At 40.9% G+C, this 22,124-nt stretch overlaps 1 protein-coding gene across 1 annotated transcript in view; it reads left to right on the top strand.

The window, feature by feature from the left end:
* DYRK4 (dual specificity tyrosine phosphorylation regulated kinase 4) overlaps positions 1 to 17,700 on the top strand; it is a 45,881-nt gene extending 28,181 nt beyond the window's left edge. Inside the window, exons 4-14 of the mRNA XM_049822175.1 lie at positions 1,579 to 1,714; positions 2,920 to 3,083; positions 3,469 to 3,605; positions 4,524 to 4,664; positions 6,643 to 6,781; positions 9,087 to 9,168; positions 10,966 to 11,138; positions 12,291 to 12,351; positions 12,915 to 13,044; positions 16,637 to 16,791; positions 17,243 to 17,700. Of these exons, the coding sequence (XP_049678132.1) occupies positions 1,579 to 1,714; positions 2,920 to 3,083; positions 3,469 to 3,605; positions 4,524 to 4,664; positions 6,643 to 6,781; positions 9,087 to 9,168; positions 10,966 to 11,138; positions 12,291 to 12,351; positions 12,915 to 13,044; positions 16,637 to 16,791; positions 17,243 to 17,478 (1,554 nt within the window). The 3' untranslated portion in view covers positions 17,479 to 17,700. The remainder of the gene's footprint in view (positions 1 to 1,578; positions 1,715 to 2,919; positions 3,084 to 3,468; positions 3,606 to 4,523; positions 4,665 to 6,642; positions 6,782 to 9,086; positions 9,169 to 10,965; positions 11,139 to 12,290; positions 12,352 to 12,914; positions 13,045 to 16,636; positions 16,792 to 17,242) is intronic.
* Positions 17,701 to 22,124: the final 4,424 nt, after the last annotated feature.

Here is a 22,124-nt window from a genome sequence, read left to right on the forward strand (position 1 = left end):
CTGTGGTCTGCAAATTTGAGAGAGTGAACTCATCCACTGTCCATGTCATTAGTGAAGACACTAAACTGTACTGGCCTTAGTACTGAGCCCCGAGGGATGTCGCTAGTAACTAGTTGCCACTGATCACAGTCCTTGGAACCTGACCATCCAGCCGATTCTCCACTCACATTCTGATCCATTTATCCAGTTCATGTCTCACTCTTTGGGCTTCGAGCATACAGTGGGAGACAGTGTCAGAGGCCCTGCTGAAGTCAAAGTATTCAATGTCCACCGCTTTTCTCTCATCAGCCAAGCAAATCACTTAATCAGAGAAGGCAGTCAAGTTGTTCAGACACCATTTGCTCACAACTTATGTTGGCAAATCCACACCAGCTGTTCCAAATCAACCTCTTGTCTTTCATTTGGTTGGAAATGGTTTCCAAGAGGAATTGTTTCATAGCTCTGCCAGGGACTGAGCTAAGGCTAAGCAGCCTGTAGTTCCCTGAATCCTTTTTCTTGCCCTTTTTGAAGGTAGGTGTGATGTTTGCCTTCACTACATTAGCAAAGCTCTTTGCGAACGCTTTTGCGCTGCTTCATCGGATGGATCCTGTTTCTGCTCAGCAGTTCTTGTTCCTCATCCTATATTCATAGAAGCCATAGCTCGCTCTGTAGCTTCAGCCAGGTATGGATCCACTGGATGCATCATCTCCAGCTGAGTCTTTTCCCCTCAATGAAGGGATTGAGGAGAACGTGGTCTGGGCCCCCACACTCTACATCCTTATCCCAGAGCACATTGTCTTCTGTCTCCTTAGCTGGTGCTTTTTTATCTCCAACCCTCCATCATCTCTTCATGGCTTGATTCTGTGGTCTGTCCTTTGTTTTCCCATTCTGGGAGCCCTGAGAATCTACATGTGCTGGGAACTTGATCACCTGCTGATATAGGTGACATCTTTATATCCTTTCTTCTGCAATTTCTTCCTTCTAGTGCTCCTGCACCCACATAGGCCTATTCATTCCCCATTCATAGCAAACTTGTTGTTTCTGTTGTACATGGGTATGTGTGCAGACCCAGGCTGGTGTCCCTGCAGGTCTGCAAGGCTGCACAAGCAATCTCAAGGTTTCTAGCACAACTCTCCAGCGATGTGCCCACATAGAAATCCGAGATAGATAATGCCTATTATACTATCCTTCCTGCCCTCTGTACTGGCTCATGCGAGTTACTGCAACTTAACCAAACCATGGCAGTTTGTAGCATTTATAGAAAGTGAGAGCCCATGTATTGTATGAACCTGGAAGATGAACTTCCTTTTCTTATTTAGAGATTTATCTTTCCATGGTCCAATAGCATCCAGTGCTATTGGCAGAACTTACTCTCTGGGTAAGTAGGGCATTCTAGTCCCCAAGCATGCTTGTTCTGTCTCAGCACAAAATTGACATAGAAATCACTCAAGAAATCAAAAATAAATATCTTGCAGCTTTGTCTTTGAGAATGTAGCATTTTTAATATATTTTTGTATATAATTATATAATTGCAGATCAGCTGAATGTTCATGAAAATACCTGGAAACAAAACTTACCTTTTTTTTTTTTCCTTGGCAGGAAAATGGAACTCAAGGCAATTTTTCCCAATTTAACCTTCCAGACAGTCTTCCTGAAAGTGATACCAGAGCCCAGACAAAACCATCAGAACTGGAAAGCACCAGCATCAGTGTCAAACTGCCTATGACAGCTTCAGGTAGAATATAACAGAACATGCTGAAAAGACTGGAGTGACAGGCTGCCTGCACAGATAAGGAGTGTATGCAGTCAGGATACTTGGTGACCAGAGGTCCCATGCTAAATGGTCACTGAAACATTTAACAAACAATTTGGAGGACAGCAATATGGATGGGCTCAGTGATTTCTAAAAGTCCTACCTCGGGACATACGCAATAGGAGAATGAACAGACTAACACAAATATATAAATAAGAGAAGTATGCCTTATACAAAAGAAGGTATATTTGTCTAAGACTTGTGACAGGTTAGGTAGGTGACAGCAATATTCTATTACAGTGATAAAACACTTTTCCCACTTGCTTGTAGCTCTGTCACATTTTATCTACGTGGGCTAAATTGCATTTTGGGAGTTCTCAGATCTAGAAACTTTCTGGCAGAGTTAATCTATTTTTAGAAGGAGTCTAGGAAAAAAAAAAAAAAAAAGTAGTGGCCTTTTGCTTTGAAGTGATTTAGCATCCCTGCATTAGTGGATGAAGATCTGCCACAGCTCAAAAAAACACCCACATGTGTGCCTAGAGAACACATTGATTTGTAATGCTACCGTCTGATTATTTATCTAGGTTTAAATGATATAAGTGGAGGTGTTAGGGTAGCTGAAATATTTCTATGCAGGAAGAATCAGAACTAGGAGAATGGCAGATTTGGGCCCCATTTAATTCCTATCCTCATGCATCTAAACTTGACATTTTCTATCAGAAAAACAAGTACTTGAATGCTTTGGTTAACTAAAGCTTACTGCCATTTTATAAACATGACAATCAAACCAATAAAAACATACAATTTTTTAATGTAAGCTATGAAGCTTGCTGAAGCAGATAGATAACAGATGGGATTTTCAAAAACATCTAGGTACATAACTTTGCTCAGAATGAAATAATTTTTACCTAAGCTCTCTTAAAAGTCTTGCTAACAGATGATGAATGCTTTGTTGAACATAATACTGTAAGTCAGAGAAAGAAAGAAGAAACATAAATGTGTGCAAAATGTCAACATTGTAGAATCACAGAAATGTTGGTTGGAAGGGACCTCTAACAGCCAGCTACTCGGTCTCCTGCTTGAAGTGGCATGGTCTACTGTAAAATGTTCCATTGTAAAAGCAATCTGCCATCAGGTTTCTGACATTTTATTGATTTTTGGTTTTATATTCTTGTTTTCTGATTTAGAAGCCTTGAAAAATTTTAGAAACCAGTTAACGGTCTATGAGCAAAAAGAAATTTTCAATTATACAGAGCTATGGTTTCTTGGGCTGGAAGCTAAAAAGATTGAAGGTTTGCCTGAAACCCAGAATAATAATTGTTACGATGATGAGCATGGCTCCTACTTAAAGGTAAGTGGAAAAATTATGGTATTCATTTTCAGCTCAATAAGTTTGTAGTGACTGTCTGCCAACTCTTAAGTGATCTGTGTGAGATAAATGTTGTTTCTAGAAGATAAATATTCACATGGTGAAAACATTAGTACCCATCACTTCAAAGCTCAGCAGAGAATCCTAAAGGGAGACCCATTTTGCATCTCATTCAGGACTGATGCAAGGTAGGTAGATTAATGAGGCAAGCACTTGTTATTTTCTCTGTCGCCCTTGTTTAATGGAGACTTCACTTGCTACCAGTCCAACATCTTTCATAGACCGTAAACTCACACACACATGAACTGTTTCAAAGCCTGATCGTTGTTGTACTATTTGAATCTGAGCTATTTGTTTCCTTTTGAAGGTTTTACATGACCATATTGCATACCGATATGAAGTGTTGGAGGTCATTGGGAAAGGGTCATTTGGGCAGGTGGCTAAATGCCTGGATCATAAAACCAATGAATTAGTGGCACTGAAAATAATAAGGAATAAGAAAAGGTAAGACATCTGTTGACTTTAAAGCAGTACAATCAGCTCTTTGTTATATAGGCAGTGACAATCTGGGATAACGTGAACAAAGCAAAATCAAAGCCCCTGTACATCAGACTTTCATTAAACACAGTGGGAACAGAGTGAGGAAAGGTGATGTCAGGGACTCAGAATTGGCCTGGACCCAGTGGAGACACAGTCTATGAAAGCAGGCACAGTTTTTCTGAACTTACAAGGAGGTCTCTGTATCAGCAACACCGTTAATACGCAGCCCCGGTAACCAGCCCTGCATGACTGAGAGCTGAGAGCCTACATTCCCCCACAAGACTCCAAAACCACAGAAATATGCTGGGAGGCTCCAGTCTCTCATTTTAACATGAAAAATTCTACACTATGGTCCTAAGCAACCTCTTCTTGTTATGTGACCGGTTGCAAATTTTCAGTTGAGTTTAGCTTGAACCAGAGTCAATGAAGCAGATGAGAATGATGCTGTTGACTCCAGAAACAGAGTTTCAGCTGTTCCGTTTTCCTCTCAGTGAACACTAAACGTAAAGATGCTCTTCAAAACTGACTGTCTTACTGTGGTAGTTGTAAAATATGGCCCTGTCTGAGTAAACAGAAGCACTCCTATGGACTTTGAGAGCACTAGGATTTTAGTCTGGATTCTCATTTGAAACTTTTTCATTAAAACATTTTTTCAGACAAGTCAAAATTATACTCTTAAGTGTTATGTAAGGCCAGTATATTTAGACTAGGAAACAACATAATGAATCAAAGTTACAGTAGCTAACAGGGGTGAATGGTAAATTTTTAATCATTGTCCCACATGGTCAGTTTACAGTAAGATTGTGGTGTTTATAGCATTCGTATTTCTACAAACGCTAGACTGTGTTAATGTTACTATTCCTACGTCATGTGATGTTTTAGATTTCACAGCCAGGCTTTGGTAGAAGTGAAGATCCTTGATGCTCTCCTGAAGAAGGACAAAGACGATACTCACAATATCATCCACATGAAGGAATACTTCTACTTTCGCAATCACTTCTGTATTTCCTTTGAACTGCTGGGGTAAAGTATATTTTCCTTTACACAAATCTTAAGGGGCATTGTAGATCTTCTGCCTTACAAGCTTTAATTTTTATGTCTTCTTCGGAAGAATTTGCAGCTCAATGTTAGAAGAAAGGAATACTGTCTAAGTAAAGACTGCATAACTGAGCCTTTGATTACCAAAGGTGAACTGAAAAGGGCTCCGTTCAGACTTCACACAGACAATGACATGATCCACCCTTATTTTCTGTGCTTTGTGTTGAAGTCTTCTTCCCTGAAAGACCTATGGCGAAAAGAGTAAAACAATGAATTCAGGACTGGTAAACATTAGGGTATATAAATATGAATAATATTAAATAACTTAAAAAGATAGCTTCTTCTTGCTTTCTATGAACCTGTGCTGCAGGACACATCTTAGGAGAAATTTAGGAGAAATTTTATAGAAGTCAGATCATTTTATTCACCAGCCTCCTTGTAATCAGGGCATCAAACTGGAATTATGGAGGTTACCCACAGTTCCCCATCCTTTAAAGTAAAGCCCCCTACTGCTGCAGGTGTTATAGCCCTTGCTGAAGATTCATCATCATATGGAAGGCTTGACCTCAAAGAGACCTAAATTCATCGTGTTGCTGCACGTGAGTCTGTCGCTTACAGACACACAGGGATAAGAGTTGACTCCTCTCCAGAGAAGACACAGACCAGTCTTTTCAGAAAGCCTCTGTGGAAACTCATAGGAAAACGTTCACAGGATAGCCACCGTGTTCAGCTCTTTATAGAAGGGTTGAAGACTGGTTGTCATATAAAATTCATTGCCTGGTGAAATTTGCATTGCTTCTAAAACACAGTGAAAACCCCTTAATTTGTGAACTCTCTTCCCCATCGAGTCCTGGTAACTTCATTTACTTCTGAAGGAACGGGCCGGGCCTGACAGCAAAGGTAGAAGGCTGCCGCGGTTCGTGTCCTCCTCACAGGCACCCACGGTCCTGCCGAGGACACGTCCCGAGGTCACGCCGCTGAGGACGTGCTCGCGCATCCCTTCCGTAGCCATTCCCTCCTCCCAAGAATGACCGCGCTCGGCACTGGTCGGGGCGCAGACCAGGCTGGGGGGTCCCTGGGGCTCTGGCACTGGGAGCTATGGGGCCTCCCTGGAGTCCATCAGGCCAGGGCCTGGCAGCCAGGACCAGGGCAACCGTGGGGGGCACCGGGGTAGCCCCGGCCCTGGGGACGGGGATGGATGGGCCGAGGCTGGGCTGGGTGGTGGGCCTGAGGCTCGGCTGGGCCCCTAGCAGGGCTGTGGGGAGCCGGAGACCAGCCCTGCGGTGGGGTTGCTGGAGCAGGCGCTGATGGCCCTGGGGGGGACTGAGGTGGGGTGCTGGGGTGTGGGTAGGTGGGGGGAACCCCAGGGTGCCGGGCAGGGCCGTCGGGGCCCTGGGGGTCTCAGGGCAGCGCTCGCATGTCGCCAGCCGTGCTTGGCAGAAGTTAGCGAGATGGTGTAATGCCCTGGTGAGAGGTGATGGTGGGAGGAGGGGCGTAAAAACCTAAAGAGACCTGAATTTGTGGGGGTGTTTGTCTAGAAAGATTTACTGCTGATTAAAGACTCTTTAGATGAAAAGGATTTACACAAGGTGCCAAAGCAAAGACAAAAGAGAGCGGAAGGAGACTAAAGAAAATTTATTTCTCGCAGTTCCTGGGTGATAGTTGTTCTTGGTGAAAATCAGCACAGCTGCGTAACATAGCACAGGGTTTAGCAAGCAAGCAAGTCCACTGACATTATGACTTCTTTAGATCTGGAGGCTCGGGGAGATGTTTGTGCAGATTACATGCAGAACAGCATTCTCAAGGAGGAAAACGGCTAAGTCATTTTCTTCTGCATGCGTCCTCCCTCTCGTAGGAAAACAGGCTAAATACACTATAAACTAACCATGCCTTTAAAAGTACGTTCCCTAATCTCTTTTTTGCATTCTGTCTTCTTCTTCTTCCACCCCCACAACCCCCGCAGAATAAATTTGTATGAGTTGATCAAAAAGAACAATTTCCAAGGTTTCAGTTTGTCTTTAATTCGACACTTCACTCAGTGTGTGCTCAGATGTTTACAAGTGCTCTACCAGGAAAGAATCATTCACTGTGATCTGAAGCCTGTAAGTACAGTCATTTCATAACCTGTTATTCTGTACAGAATACATTAGCTTCATCCTATTTTTTATTGATTGAGAGGAACTCTCAGAAGAATCCTTAAAACCCAGTGGGGTATTTGTACAGAAGCTATCATTTATTTCAGAGTGTGTTAGTACTAGAGTCGAGTGATTCTTTCCGTTGATTCAGTTCATTCACTGCAGTATTATACAAGATTATCTGGTTGCCAAAACCTATGCAAGTATGAATCAATTTCAGGTAATGACTTTTTGCTTAGAGAAAGAAAAAAGTACTTGTGAAATTAAGTATTTCAATATGGGGACATTATAATGCAAGGAGATACTCACAAGGCAGCCTGTTTCAGGTTATCCTGTTAAGTCTATTTAATTTCATATGCATAACAATAAACTTAAGTAGCCTAGTAAATGACAAAGCAATTCTATAATACAGTATTTAGGGTGCTCACCTGTTTCTGGAGGAACGTATGTGATCCAGTTCCTGCTGCTATTTCTGCTAATCATTCATGCTAGGTGAAACATTTCCATTCTCCTTAAGCCCCAGTCTTAATTTTTTTTGCAATTTTCTGGGGTTTCTGAAGTATTTTAATTCTGTTTTCATTTCAGGTGAATGTTTCTCTTGATTTCTTTTTCAAAACTGCAAATGAACCAATAAATAAATAAATAAGCTCTCAAGTAAAAATGCTAAGGATGAAATTCTGCTCTGACTTTGTGTAATGTATCTTGACTCAGAAGTCTGAAGAGTCACATACTGTCTGTACCTATTGTCTTGCCAACATCTTTGCCAGACCAATTTGCAGTGAGAAGTGAGGTTTGCCAGATAATCAAAATATCTTAATCAGAAAGAATTAGCCCAATGGGAAATCTGTTTCCAGGCAGCCACCAACAAAGAATGAGGTTGGCAAGATGAATGAGTGCAGTCTGTATTTAAATAGAGTAACGTATTAGTGAACATTTAGTGAGTTAACTAAGAGAGAATTTTGTTCTCATTCTACAATTGTACAGTTTCATGAATTTAATTTATGTTGCCTGAAACTTGCATCTATTATTCCATCTGCCTCCTATGATACTTCCCAACATAAGGTAGAGTATGGAGTTTCTCTGGAGGTAATCACTACCCCCAGCACCTGGTTTTGCAGTTAATTCGCTCCCTTGCATTGTGAGAGATTCGGTATTAGTGACAGAGTCCTATCGTGAGCATGAAGGGATAGCTAGCTGCAGAGAGAGGATGCTTCTTCCCATAAGAACACGTGGGTAGTGGAAGTCAGACCTTTCCTTGACTTTCAGCAGCAGCAGCAGCTTCTCCCTCCTGTCACTCACAGTATTTCCTTATGAGTCCACTAATTACCCAAGAAACTACTTTGTCATTATTTGGCATCAACCTGGGAACTGCTCAGTCCTTCAAAGCTTTGACGTATCATCACTTTAAAACTGGTTGATAAAGGTAGCCATCTCTCTGCTGAGAAGTAGAGACGACTGTATGATCAGGAAGGAAATCAAAGGAAATCTTTGATTTAGATAGATTTTTAATGAGGATATAATTCAACTCTGCAGAAGAGAGCTAATAGGCTATGGTTACTCATCAGTGCAAATATGCCTGAGCGAGCTGTTTAAGAATCACTTCTCAAGCTGGAATTGTAGGCGCACAGTGCTGTGCCCATCTGCACCCAGCTAATAATCCATAGGACCCTACCATGTCCCTTCATCACTACCTTGGGATCTCTGCATCGCACAGTTGTGAGGTGGAGAGAGGTAGATGCTTACAGAGAATCTGGAGAAAGCTGAAAGCAGTGGAAAGAAGAACTGTGAAGTAGGACTCGTTCATGGGGCTTTCTGTGGTTACAAAAGGATGGTTCCGGTTAATTTAGCACAGCATGCAACCAGATGCAGTTTGCCTTTTACTGGCTTAACCACAATGAGTACAGGGAACTTGCTCTGCTCGCATGGCAAGGGTTCTCGCTGGCTGCTGCCTTGACAGCACCACACGCTGCACAGTGCAGTGGTGCAGTGGTGCAGTGGCTTGGCTTGTACGTGAGGCGCTGGTGTCCCCGTCTAGCTAACCTTCAAACTGGGTGCCTTTACAAATCTCCCCTCTGCTTTGGTTCATTGCACATTATCGGATGCCTACTCATGTTAGCAAATGCATTCCCAAGCAAGTTGTATTTTGAAGCTTTTATTATGCAGATAATTGTAAACCCAATGTGTTATGCATTGCTTGGTTTTCAAAGTGTTCACTAACCTTATGTGGTGTTAAACCCCTTTTTTTCCCTGTGATTTTTTTTTTTCTCTTTAGGAGAACATATTATTATACCACAAAGGCCAAGGTTCAGTTAAAGTTATTGACTTTGGATCAAGCTGCTATGAACACCAAAGAGGTTTGCAGAAAAGTCAAGTTGATGTAATTTTCTTAATAAGCTTTCTTAATTTTAAATAATGTGGAAAAACTATTTCTTTGATTGAGCTAACATAGTGACCTATGCCCCTAATTAGAATCTGATGAACTGTTCAGCCACTGGTTGTGGAACAAATACTGGTAGGAGACAAGTAAGCTATTACCATGCTTTTAGTTTGTCCCAAGCCTGATCAGCTCCTCTACTCCTGTTGAAATCAGAATTGCGTTTGCAAGAGTGGTTAGCCAAAATAGGCCTATGAGAATAATCCCAATACTTCACTTAACAAGGGGGTTATCTGGTCCAGAGAGCCTTTCTCAGTGGGATGGTTAAATTATAATTGGTACTTTTTGGATGAATACAACAGGGGAAATGGGAACTATGCTTTTAGTTTAGAAAGTCTAAGGTCAGTTTTATTTTTTTTTCTATTGAGGATTTAAGTAGAATGTGCAGGACATAACAAGAACAAAATTTTTAAAGGAGAAATGAATGTATAAAAATCCACCTAACAATAAATCTTAACATTAATAGACATATTGTAAAGCAAGAATGAAGTCATCATTAGGAATGTAAATATCATCTGTTAAAAAACCCAAACATAACAACAAAAAAACAAAACCCAAGAAAGAAAGCTGCACTGCATTTTATTAATTTAGAAAAACAAAACTAGTCTTAAATGGCTTATATTTTTCCTATGGAAGATTGTTATTTAAGCTGAGCCAAACATGTTCATCTACATTTTGGGATTCAGACCATTAGATTTACATCCCAGTTTTGTAGGAGTGCATGATCACTTCAGGTTTGCCCATGTTTGAGTAGAATGTAGTCTGAGATGTAGCCTGTAATATTTGTGGAGAGTAACAAATTGAAACACAAAACAAGTGAAAAGAAAGATGGAGCATGACTGAGGAGACTCTGTCAGCTGAAACAAGAATTGGTACAACCCTCAAAGTGGTACAGGATTAGAGAGTAGAAAACAAGAAGTCAGGTATTTATTTGTGACAAGAATGACAAAAAGCAGACGACAGTTATGCAGGTGGTCAAATGCACAAGGGCACAGATTGCCGCCACGGTACTCTCTAACTGTACAGATTTGGTGAGATCACGTACTGTGCAGCGCTTAGTTTTCAGGGCGCTTTCCTTCCAGAAAGATGTTGAGTATGCGGGGATGCAAAGAAGTGCAGAAATATAAACAAAGTGACCGTCAGAGAGAGAAGGAACAAGAAAATAAAAGAGCTGGCATGCTGTAACCTTGTTCAGTTGTCTGAATGACAAGAGGTGAAAGATTTCATCTACTCACTATGCTGAGTCCCAATCTTGGAATGAGATCTTTTGACATCTGCTGTGGGGCTATAATGTGTTAACAGGGAAATCAGAAGGCAGTAGGAGATGTTCCCTAGTTGTCAGTGAAACCAGTATTTCCTACAGTGCAAGCCTGTGATAATGAAGAACTATTGATTGATGCAAGGGGAAGCCCTCCAAATCGGAAAATTAATATGGAGTAAGCTGAATCACAGCTTTAGTAGAATTATTTCTTTCAGGGAAGCTTGTTGAAGAGCAATTTCCAAATGGAATAGTGGAAGGCATATCACCCATTGATTTTAGGATGGGATTAGAAAAGGTTTTCAGAGCCTCTGTGAGCAATCCCTCAATGTCAGCTAATGGATAGAGTAGATATATGATGCCTGAAAATGTATTTCACTTTTCTCTGAAATCTGGAATCCACGTTTCTGTCCCAATTATGATATTTTGCTTCTTGTCTAATTTTCTTTTTTGATATAGTGTACACCTATGTTCAGAGCCGTTTTTATCGCTCGCCTGAAGTGATTCTTGGTCATCCTTATGCTATGGCTGTTGATATGTGGAGCTTAGGCTGTATCATAGCTGAGCTTTACACAGGCTACCCACTGTTTCCAGGGGAAAATGAAGTTGACCAACTTGCCTGCATCATGGAGGTAACTTTTGGGATTGTCTTTTGAATTGCATACTCATTTGATAAACTACACTGCCAGCAACAAAGAGAAATCTCAAGAGATAATGAAATATATTTGTCTATGGGCTGGCTTTTTAGAGGGAGGTTTATTACAGCCAGAGGGCTCTTTGAGAGGATGGGTTCTAATGCAAAACTGTTATTTTCATTTTATGTGCCAAACACTGCTTTGTACACTCACTGTCTTCATTCTGAAGGAAACATATTTTAAACTGGTCAGAATTTGTACAGAGAAGTTAGAACAGAAGCATGTCTCAGGGGAAGGAAAAATAATCCAAATTATAACAGTCTCCTCTTCTCTTAGAAATCAAATATGCGTTGGTCAAATTGGTTCTCTTTAGTCCTAACTCTTGCTGATAGAGATATTTTTCTAACATTTGAGGAGTCAGCTGTGGCTTTGTCTAGCAAATCTGGAGAACTTCAAAGGTACAAACCCACTGGGTGACCTGCTCAAGTGCTGCTCTACTCTCCTGGTGAAAAAGTTTTTCCTAATAGTCACCCTGCACTTCTCAAGCCACAACTTGTGGATGTTGCCACTTCTTACATTGTCTGCACCTACAAAGGGGCTTGGCTCTATCATCTTTGTAAATGTTTTTCAAAGAGTTTTAGGAATGTACTGTGATATCTCCAGCCCCAGATCACTTTCCCGGTGGAAATGTTAGAATAGGTGCAAAACTGACCTATGAAAGCAAGTTAGTTACTTACTCCATACCAATCACTAAACTGCAACCTGACGTTGAACTCAGGCCCAGGTTCTGATCCTTCTAGTGCCATGCTAGTTTGTATAAGATTTTTCAAAGTCAGAATCTCTCCATGTGACTCCTACAACAGCTGTCATTAACAGAGATGCTTGTTCTTAGAGGCTTCTGTGGTAGTAAAGATCCCCGTGTCATCCTTTATAAGATCACATTTTGTGTGTGCAGACAGCTTTAAGGAATCCCACCATTCCTTCCACAATAAATAGCACAAGAGGAAATGGTTTGTAGACATTTCGCAGTGAATTGCGACATTCAACTTCTTTTGAAATGGAGGGTGAAATACCACAGATCTCCTGATATTTGTTATGTATGTTTATGAAATGAGGTGTAACTCCATGAATTCATTTTCTATGTTGAAGGTATTGGGTCTTCCACCAGCTGATTTTATCCAGGCTGCATCAAGGAAGCGAACATTCTTTGGTAACTGCTTCAGATTGTTTGTCCTTGCCGGATTCCCTCCTGCTAGTTAATCACTAGTTAATAGCACTGGTAGAGAGTAGGGCCAGAGAACCTTAGCTGCTTCTTAGCTGACAAAACTTCTTTCAGGAAGAGGTATTGAGGAGAAGCAGAAGGGTAACATGAGGCCTACAAATGAACCTGGTGCTGTGCTCGTCATGTCTTGTGGGCCTCTCATTGCCAAGGTGATAGCAAAGGGATAGGGAAATCCATTCCACTGTCACTTCTTAAAATATTATTGCTAAAAGTGACGCAGTGGGCTTTGGGAACTAATTTACATTAAGGTCATTCCTCTGTGCATAATGTGGTTTTGGAAATTACACAAAATTAACAAAAAAACACAGTGTAAGATGCAGTCGCCAGGATTTAACCAATTGTTTGCCACAACGCTGGCAGACTATCAGTCCAACAGGGCAAACCCGGAGTTAGTGGGATGGATATGGGTACTGGTTTTGCAATTCTCTTAAATATTTGGTGAGGATTTTTAACATAATTTTTTGAGCATATCTTTCTTTTCTTTTTTTAAGATTCCAAAGGTTTTCCTAAATCCATAACTAACAGCAAGGGAAAAAAGAGATGTCCAGACTCCAAGGATCTAAGCACAGTGCTGAAAACCCATGATGCTGGTTTCTTGGACTTTCTGAAAGGATGTCTAATGTGAGTTCATAGTTTTGACTTATATGCAGCAAGCTAGTTTTGGCTTTGCTTTCATTCTCTTGTGCCTTTAAAATCTTTGTATCTGTTGGGGTGGTTTTTTTAGTTAGTTAGTTTGTTTGTTTTTTCCACTTGATAGCACTTGGATAACTATTACTATTATTCATAGCTTATTGCAGGTAGAAATCAATGCACAGAAAGACTATATGGGATTAGTCCAAGGTACAAAAGAAAGCTGACATCATCATATCTAAAACCAGATCTTCTTCTGATGCTGGAGACTAAACTCTAAATGTTTTTTACCCATTGAGGCCTTTGTATTAAATCCTTTCTGTTTTATCAGATAAAGGTTCATTCAGATAACATAGGTAATGGCAATGCACTGTCCCAAGGCAGTGCATATCTGGATATCAAAGTTTGGTTTTGTACTTAAATCTAACTCCCACTCCGGTGGGAAGAAAGTCTTCCAATTTCCTCCAGCAGGAGTTGTATTTGGAGCTGACTTAGCTGGTTTGAATGTCTTGAGTGTATTTTCTGTGCTAGGCGTTGGAAATGGCAATCAGGCAATACACTGTGGTATCTGTATGAAAACAGTTCTGCTGCTTTGAATATCTGCTTACAAAGATTTGCCCTCTGCATGCACATTCCCTTGGATGAGATTAAACTCTTTTTAGTTCCAATACACCATACGCCTCCCCCTTAGCAGAGGATAAAAGGCAAAGTACAGTCAGCCATGTCTCCACCCCAGAATCAATGGTATTGTGTCCTTGCTTCTCCTTGACTGTGGTGGTTAGCATGGAGAATTACTTAGCACAGTTACCAGAGTGTTACCTTGTACAGTACATGCTGATTTAAGCCCTTTTTCTCTTTATCATAGTTATACTTATTTTTCATTGACAGCAGTCACATTGCACATTTCAAGAATTATTTGATAGACAGTATTTTTCTTGATTGGAATAGATTTTCATAAATCACCAGACCTCAGAAGGCCAGAAGGGTCTAATATGTCTCAGATCCTGTCATTTCTAGGATAAATTGTTGACTTTACTCCAGTCAAGGATTTTGCTATCATGACAAGTGGCCACAGCTGTTTTCTTAAAGGAAATCGAAGATTTGCACATTTTTGTAAACTGCTAAATGCAAATAACATGTAACTGTTAACTGTCTTCACACAAGGTAGAAATCCCACAGTTCCTCTATGCCAGGAACTTTTTACCTAGTATCACAGAATAATTTAGGTTGGAAGGGACCTTTGGAAGTCATCTAGCCCACCCTCCCACTCAAAGCAGAGCAAACCTGGAGCAGGTCGCTCAGAACCTTGTCTGGTTGGGTTCTGAGTATCTCCAAAGAGGGAGATCCACAGCCTCTTGGGACAACCTGGTCCGATAGCAAACCACACTCACGGTGAGAGCGTCAGCGGCAAAGTGTCTGTGTGTTTGTGTGGGGGGAGAGAGACGTGATTTAGTGTCACCAGCGTGTCATCTGCGATCACAAAGTAAATGGCATTTTTTAATAAATGAAGTACTGTGGGAGAAGCAAACTATTTCATGGCTCAAACATGATCATGTGTCTTTTCCAAGGCGGTCAGGTCACTAAGGATTTTACAGGGTGGGACTCCATGGACCCTGCTGATGTGAGGTGTCATTTTACTAGTAGGTCTTTTTGCTTGGGAGATGGTTACTGAAGAAGTTTTATTCATCCATCAAACTAAAAGACTGAGCATGCAGGAACAAACTTTTGTCTGGTTGCTTTAAATACTTTAATACTCTTCAATAGATGCAGTAATGCTTTGGGGTGAGCTTGGATCCTAATGTGTACCATGGTATGGCAGCAGAAGCTGGTTCCATACCTTTTCCAGTGTTACCTGTATCTTATGCAAGGCTAATATTTTGTGTCTTATTTAGAGCTGACTGTAAGTTTCTTTCTAACAGTTCAGTAGTACTTTCCTAAAGAAATCCATGCTAACTTGTAGTTACATGAAAAAAAAAAAAATCATCCCTCTGTTTCACAAGAAGGTTGCTTTTAATGTTCTCTGCTTGCTAAATCTGTATGAACCATTGATCCATTTTGGTTCGCTGGCTGAATCAGAACATTTAGAAAATAATTTCAGTGAAGCAAAAGAATTGTAAACAAGTCATTTCAGGTCACACAGGAAAAAATGTTTTATGTTGGGATTGTTAAATTTTCAAAGGAATGAAGTAAGGTTTGAAATGAAAACTCATTTTGTTACAAAAATAATTTTGTCTTTTTCATTTGCCAATCTGTGTCTGTCCAAAGCCGCCTGATATGTTTGCCATGATGTCACAAATAGTTTTGTTCAACTTGTAGAGACCTGTTTTTGTGGATGAAAACCTCAGACAAAAAAATAATTCACTCTGCTTTTGTGATGACAAGAATCTGCTTGTTTTCCTACATTATTCTTGTACAGCTCTGGACAGCACTGAGATTAGACAAACCAGAACAAAATAGTCTGCAACTGATATAGAAATTAGTTACAGAAATACTAGGTTTGGTATGAATGCGGTATGAATGCAGTATGAATGGAAATGTACGTGTGTTTGAGCAGTGGAAGAAAAAGCAGAACAGGGGTGGAAAGACTGGTACGTATTGGTAACAAAGGACACTGCTTCCACCTGTAAAACTGGGGAGTGTGTTGTCTGTGTCACAGCCAGGAAAGCTGCACCCTGGGGAGACCACAGCACAGGTGACCAGCACTGAAAAATCTCAATTGCATGGCAACAAGGTTGCAGAATATCACATATGCCCTTCATTTTCCTGTTAGCCTGAAAGGAAAACAAACATATATTCCAAAACACAAGTTAAACCAGACCATGAATAGCTACCTTGCCTAATGTTTATGGAGACTGAAGTCAGCAAGGTTCTGATCTGAAGGACCATGCCCAAACAGCAGGTGACTCCTAAAGGATGTAAAAGATCTGTCCAAAGACTAGTTTATGTCATCACCAGTCAAGACGAACTCCAGAGATGTGGTGACGACTCAGTAGCTCACGACCCTTGTCCTTTGCATGACACACAAGTGGTCTTGGCCAGAACACTTGGTACTTGTGAGTATGTGGGTGGGAGAACTGAGTGAATGAAACCTGTGAGAGGATAAAGTCAATGTAGAGATTTTGGGGAAAAAAAAAAAAAAATCACCTTTCATTTCCATAATAAGATCTCACTTGAGTTTTGTTACACAAAGTCTCTACAGTAGTTTCAGATGCAGTTAAATTAGGGAACACATATCTTTTAATGAATTACCCTATGTCCCATTTATGTTCCTTTTCTTGGAGCTTGCATTGTCAGAATGTGAAAACCTTGAAACAAATATTCAAATAACACCATGAACTGCATATTAGAAATGGTTTGATGCTGCGAGGGTTTGATCAGCAAAGCACACAGTGCTGAAGTAAATAAAAAGTTTTGAAGGAAGGAGAAGATCGCGTAAGATTTTTCCTTGCTTTCAATTAAAATTCATTTGTTTCAAAAAATATCCTCATGAACTGACTTTCAGAAGACAATACTGAATCTTTTGACTTAAACTAATTTTCAGCTAGAAACAGTTGAATAACTATTTGTCTACCATGGATTTAAGGTGGGAACCTGCCCTGCGCATGACTCCGGATGAAGCAATGAAGCATGCATGGATCCAGGAACCAAAAATATACAGAGCAAAACAGAAAACACAGACTTCAAGGAAGCTGAGTGATGGCTTTTTATCTACACCAGAAAAGAAAAAAGAGAATATTCGTAAGCATGTGCTACCTGGAGAACTAAGTGCAGTTATATTAGTGTTTGGTGTTTCTTTATATTTAATATCATCTGTCTGAAGTAAGGTGAGGTGATAGTACCCAGTGTGCAGATAACGGATGGTCACTGGAATGTGCTGGATAGAGCCACTATTTCTCACTTCTCTAGAAATGCATTACTTGTGTTTTATAGCAGCTGTCAGCAAGAAGACTGGCAGTACTAAAGATTCACATAGAAATATCTTTTCCCTACTGACGGCAAAATAGTTATGGTATCTGACACCACACCATAGTGCACTTCCCTTTCAGAGCAAAAGAATGCATCAATGGTGGTTGTGAGATCCCAGACAAAATTTTCAACTGATATTTTGTGAATTTGTGGTGAACATGTGTTTATCTGCTGCTAAGAGTCTGCAGTCTTACCCTATCATTTTATTTATTTATTATTGCAGAAAATATCTGGAAAGATACGGCTGACAAAGTGAAAAGCGAACTGGCTGAAAGACTGACTCCCACTGTGCCCTCCACAGGCACAACAGAAAATGATGTGCAGAACACAAGGAAACCTGTTATTCCAGAGAAACATTTGGAAACCCAAATGGAAAAGCCTATGGAAAATGATCAAGCAGAACACAGTGGTGAAACAGGTCTTCCAAAAAATTCTCTTTTTTTCCCACCAATTAAGTAATACAGAGCACAAGCGATGATTGATTCAGTTACATACCTGGTATATTTTGTAGGTATTATTTGTACTCAGGAATATAAGCTCTATCTGTCTGTACTTGGGCTGTGCACATTGTAAGTATATTTAATTTTCATTTTACCCTGAAATAGTCCAGGCAACCAAAACAGAATATGTAAACCATTCCTTTGCCTCATCTACATCCTTGTGATCAGAGATCCTTCACAACCAGCAGCAATAAAATGGAGACTGTAGAGATGGAGAGTGACTTATTCTTGATGGTATAAAAGACTTTTGAATTTTAGATTTTCCTGGATCTAAAAGAACAAATGCACTGACTGAAGAATCTGAATCCTTTCACTTATGTCAGCACAAATCAGGAATAATTCATGGATAGGATTACTGGATTTATTTCTGTATACAGAAATAAGAGAAATCAAACCCAGCATCTTCACTTTCCTCCTTCTCTATCTCCCTCTTCTTTATAGTGAAGCACTAGATGGAAACCATTGTCACACCTTCTCAGCAGATTTAGAAATGTAAATTATGTTCTTTAGCTCTTTAGCAGCAACAGAGAAGAGTGGTATTCTGGGCCCACTTCTGCAGGGACTCCACTCAGTATTCATATCAACAAGAAGGATGGATTAAAGCAAGCTGTTTCGATTCAGGAAAATTGTCTTCCACAGGAAGTTTAACTTAATAGTCTGAAAAAACCAGATTTTTATGACCCCTATGATTTATATGTTTAATTAGTTTAAACATTTAGCTCTTTGGACAATAGACTGTCTTTTCATTGCATTTGTAGAGCAGCCACCTCATTATGACTCTTCTTTACACTTTACTGTGGCTTATAGATAGTACTGCAATTTAAAAGGAAATAATGAGGGAATTGTCCTACAAAATGCAGCTGCTACTGTAGCAGTGATATTGCAGTGGTCCCAAGAGAAATACGTGTTCGTAGGTGTTAAGAGTCACCATAACAGCAAACTCCCACAGGCTCTTTGTGCAGAAGGAAAACCCGAAGGATATGAAAATGGTCCTCACACAGTTCTAATGTAACAGTGACTAAACAACCCTTCTGACAGGGTACAGAGGTGACCGCTCCACAAAAAGCCTATAGCGGGTGTGCTCTCCTGCTGAATAGAAAGTTAATGCTAACAGTCACCTCAGGGAAAATGGACTGCACAAAGCAGACTGACCATTCTCTTGGCTTCAGGCAAATCCTGGGGCTCACGAAGAAACACCTGGAAGATGAGTGACCCAAGAAGGGCAATAGCCCATTATTGAGTGTAATTGAGCAGTGAATTATAAGGTTATTTTGGCAGACAACTATAATCCTGCTGTGATGCAGACATTACTGACAAGCAGGCCAGCTTGCAGGACCAGAATTGTCTGTATCTCTGCCTTCAGAGAGAATCCTTTGCAGCTGAACTCCCCTGGAGACTATAAAACGCTCCCATTCATCACCAGCGTGATGTACCGGGAAAAGCGTTTCGGTGATTGCACAGAATACCCAGGGTGAGTGAGCATCTTGCAGAATGTGAGCAGAGCCCTTACCGCATTTCACAGAGAAGGAGTCCCACCCCTGGTGGGAGTTGAATGAAGGACTCGGGCTCATTGTCAGTTTTAGGGAATATTCAGATAGGTTTTTGCAGATATTTGGAAAATACTTTGGCTGTTTGTTTGCAAGTAACACAAAAGATAAGAAGCAAAGGGTTTATGTTTAAGTGCAAGGTTCAATGTGGACCAAGAACAGCAAGAGTACTTATCCTGCTACCACGTAACATAAAAGGTCAGATTCTTATACCCTTGGAACTACAATTTTTACTGTTTTGATTCAGTTGCTGCTCAGTCTCCATCTCTGTTGTGGTACATTTACTTGACTGCTTAGGCTGGTCCAAGTTAAATTGTGCATTTGTGTATTTGCTCTACCTCAGAGGCAAAGTTTAGGGTCAATTATACCAAGTTGCTCTTGGTGGTATTGCTCAGTCCTAATGAAGCTGTAAACCTCATTTGATGTATGAGCTTGTGTGCTGAAGCCACATTTTCTTCACAATTAATACATCTCAATAGCTTTTTGTAGCAAGCAGCATCATATGCTGATGGGTTTTTCAAGGCAGTGAGTGTTGAGGGAAAAGTGACAAAGTCACCTGAGACTGCAATTCAGTTTGATCATCCTTCTGTTTACAGAAGGCAGACGGATGGCATTCCACCGGAGCTAGCTGGCTGCCACGTATTTCCTTCCTTGCTGACCTGCTGCTCCTTTTTAATTCCTTCAGCCTCCGCAGTGATTTCCATCTTCAAAATCTTTCCTACTAAGGGCTGTTTTAGATAATTGTTGGAATTTTTTTTCCAGAGATGACAGAAATAAATAGAAATGCCTTGGCAGAAAGATCTAGCCCTCAGATATCATCACTGCTTTCACATTCCTCTGCAGAAACAAATAGATCCATCACATACAGGTAGCTTCCCCGTCTCTGTGCTGCAGGAAGACAACCTTCAAAATGTTGAGAAGAATCCTCTGACTCCCACTCTGCTTGAGCCACCCGCAGACTGGTAACAGCACAAACTCATAGAGAAAAGAAAGACTGAGTGATCAATTTACTTAATTGAAAAGCCCAAACCATGCATCATGTTTTGTTTCTGTACGATGTAGGGTCATTTTTTAACCACATTTGCCAAGACAATGAGGTGGCCGCTTCCTTGTCTGTCTCTGCACATTGGTCTGCCTGTCTTCCAGCTGGTGTCCTCTTCCCCTGTTTGTTAGCTCTTCAACTTATTAACAGACATTAGCTGAGGTAGGCGGAGGAGCAAGGTTCTCAAAAGTATTTGCTTCTGCATGCTACAGTTGACAGAGTGAGACCCTGTCAGTGTTACCAGTGAGGGAAAAGCAGGAGAATGTGATTTTGGTCAGTTCTGCTGGCCCACTGAGCGGCATGAGCGTGCTGACCACGCAGGGAGCACACGCCTGTTTCTGCATCGCTGTAAGGATATGCTGCTCCTTGACCAGGAGCTGGGCCAAATAAAAGCCTTTAGGGAATATGGGACATACAAAGAGCTGCGCATTTTACAGTGGAGAGAACTGATTTGGGCTGTAAGGCTAGAAGGGGCACCATGGTAGGGAGAAGTGCTGGGAAATCCTGTCATTGTGTTGAAGAGAAGTTCCAGGAACCAGCACTGTTACAACAGGGGATACTTACGGGAAGTCGGACACAAATCTGTAGGAAATCGAAGCTCTGCGAACACAAAGGCTCAGTAAACAAGCTGTTATACCTCCTCTGTCTTTGAAACCTCATTCAGAAAATGTTATCTGTAAAAAAATAATGATTATACATGCTCCTAGCCCTGCTGCCTTTCTGGAATAGAAGGCATTTTGCAATAATTACACTTCACCACCCCTCCTAGAAGGCTGCCTAAGTATAATTGGTGTAAGTCAGACGCACAGTCGTTGCCAGACCACAGACCAGACCACGGGGATCCTAACTCTAAGTCTCCAAGTCTTCCTCGTGCTGGGTCCGTAAGTTAGTTCTTTTATTCAGGATCAATAAAGATACCATCTGCAACCACCTTGAAACACCACAGTCCCAAGCCGTGTAATGCAGAAGTGCAGCTGGTCATGAGGTGTTGCCTGCAGGCTGGGTTTGGATCCTCCGCTAATGTTTCAGTGCCATCTAGTGTCACTGCAGGTTGCCTGTATCCAATTTTGAATGCATTGCTAATGGCTCTTCTTTAACACCCCCACCAGAAGAGTAATACATCCACCAAATACATCTCATAGAGCAGTGTGTGACAGTGGCGAGGCCCCTGTTTATAGCCAGAACGTTGTGTCTCTGCCTGGGAACAGAGTGCTTCAGGGTTATACCCCAACCCAAATCACACACACACGCAAAAAAGCCTGTTTTATATAGGGGTAGACTTGAGCCGCGAGAGCGCAGCAGTATGTCTGTACTATGCTGAAAAAAAAGAATGAGTTTAGCAATTACTTCACTGAATAAATGCAGCTAAGAAGCTCTTGGAAAAAAAGTACAAGAAATCTAAAGCAGAGATTTTGCACCTCGCTCCCCCTTGCCCTTGTTTTCCGTTGTTTTGATTTCACGATGCATTATGTACACATAACATGCTGTGAATCTTGTAACATCTATGTGAATAAGCGGGGATCATCTACCCTGGTGCAAGGTGCCAACCAGCAGTATAAATTATTTGTAATGCTGGCTTTTATCTATTTATCAAACCTTTAATGTTTGTTGGACTGGGTGGATTAAAGCCATTTGAATTTTTCAGTCTGCAGCGAGACTTGACAGAGAAACTGAGAGTGGTCACATTATTTCCACATATTTTATTCTAAAGCAGAATTGTCATAGTAAAGTCATTGGTAGGCCCAACAAATTGAAGAATTACAGTAATTTGCAATAGGGAAAACCTAGGAAGATTTAAGCTCTTAGAATTAAATTTTTCCCAGTTGTCAGGTCTGTGACCTTGTGCTCCAAGGATATTACTTGCATGCTGTGAGAACCAATCAGTTGTTTAACAGGAGTATTGAATAGACAAAGCGCTAAGAATTATTTCCAACAAAACACCCAGTCTTGTCTTTTACTTGATTAGAGTTTCTTTGTATCAGCACCAGTATCCACATGGTACTGCACTGTATGGGA

Source organism: Accipiter gentilis, chromosome 18, assembly GCF_929443795.1.
Source record: "Accipiter gentilis chromosome 18, bAccGen1.1, whole genome shotgun sequence".
Lineage (NCBI taxonomy): Eukaryota > Metazoa > Chordata > Aves > Accipitriformes > Accipitridae > Astur > Astur gentilis.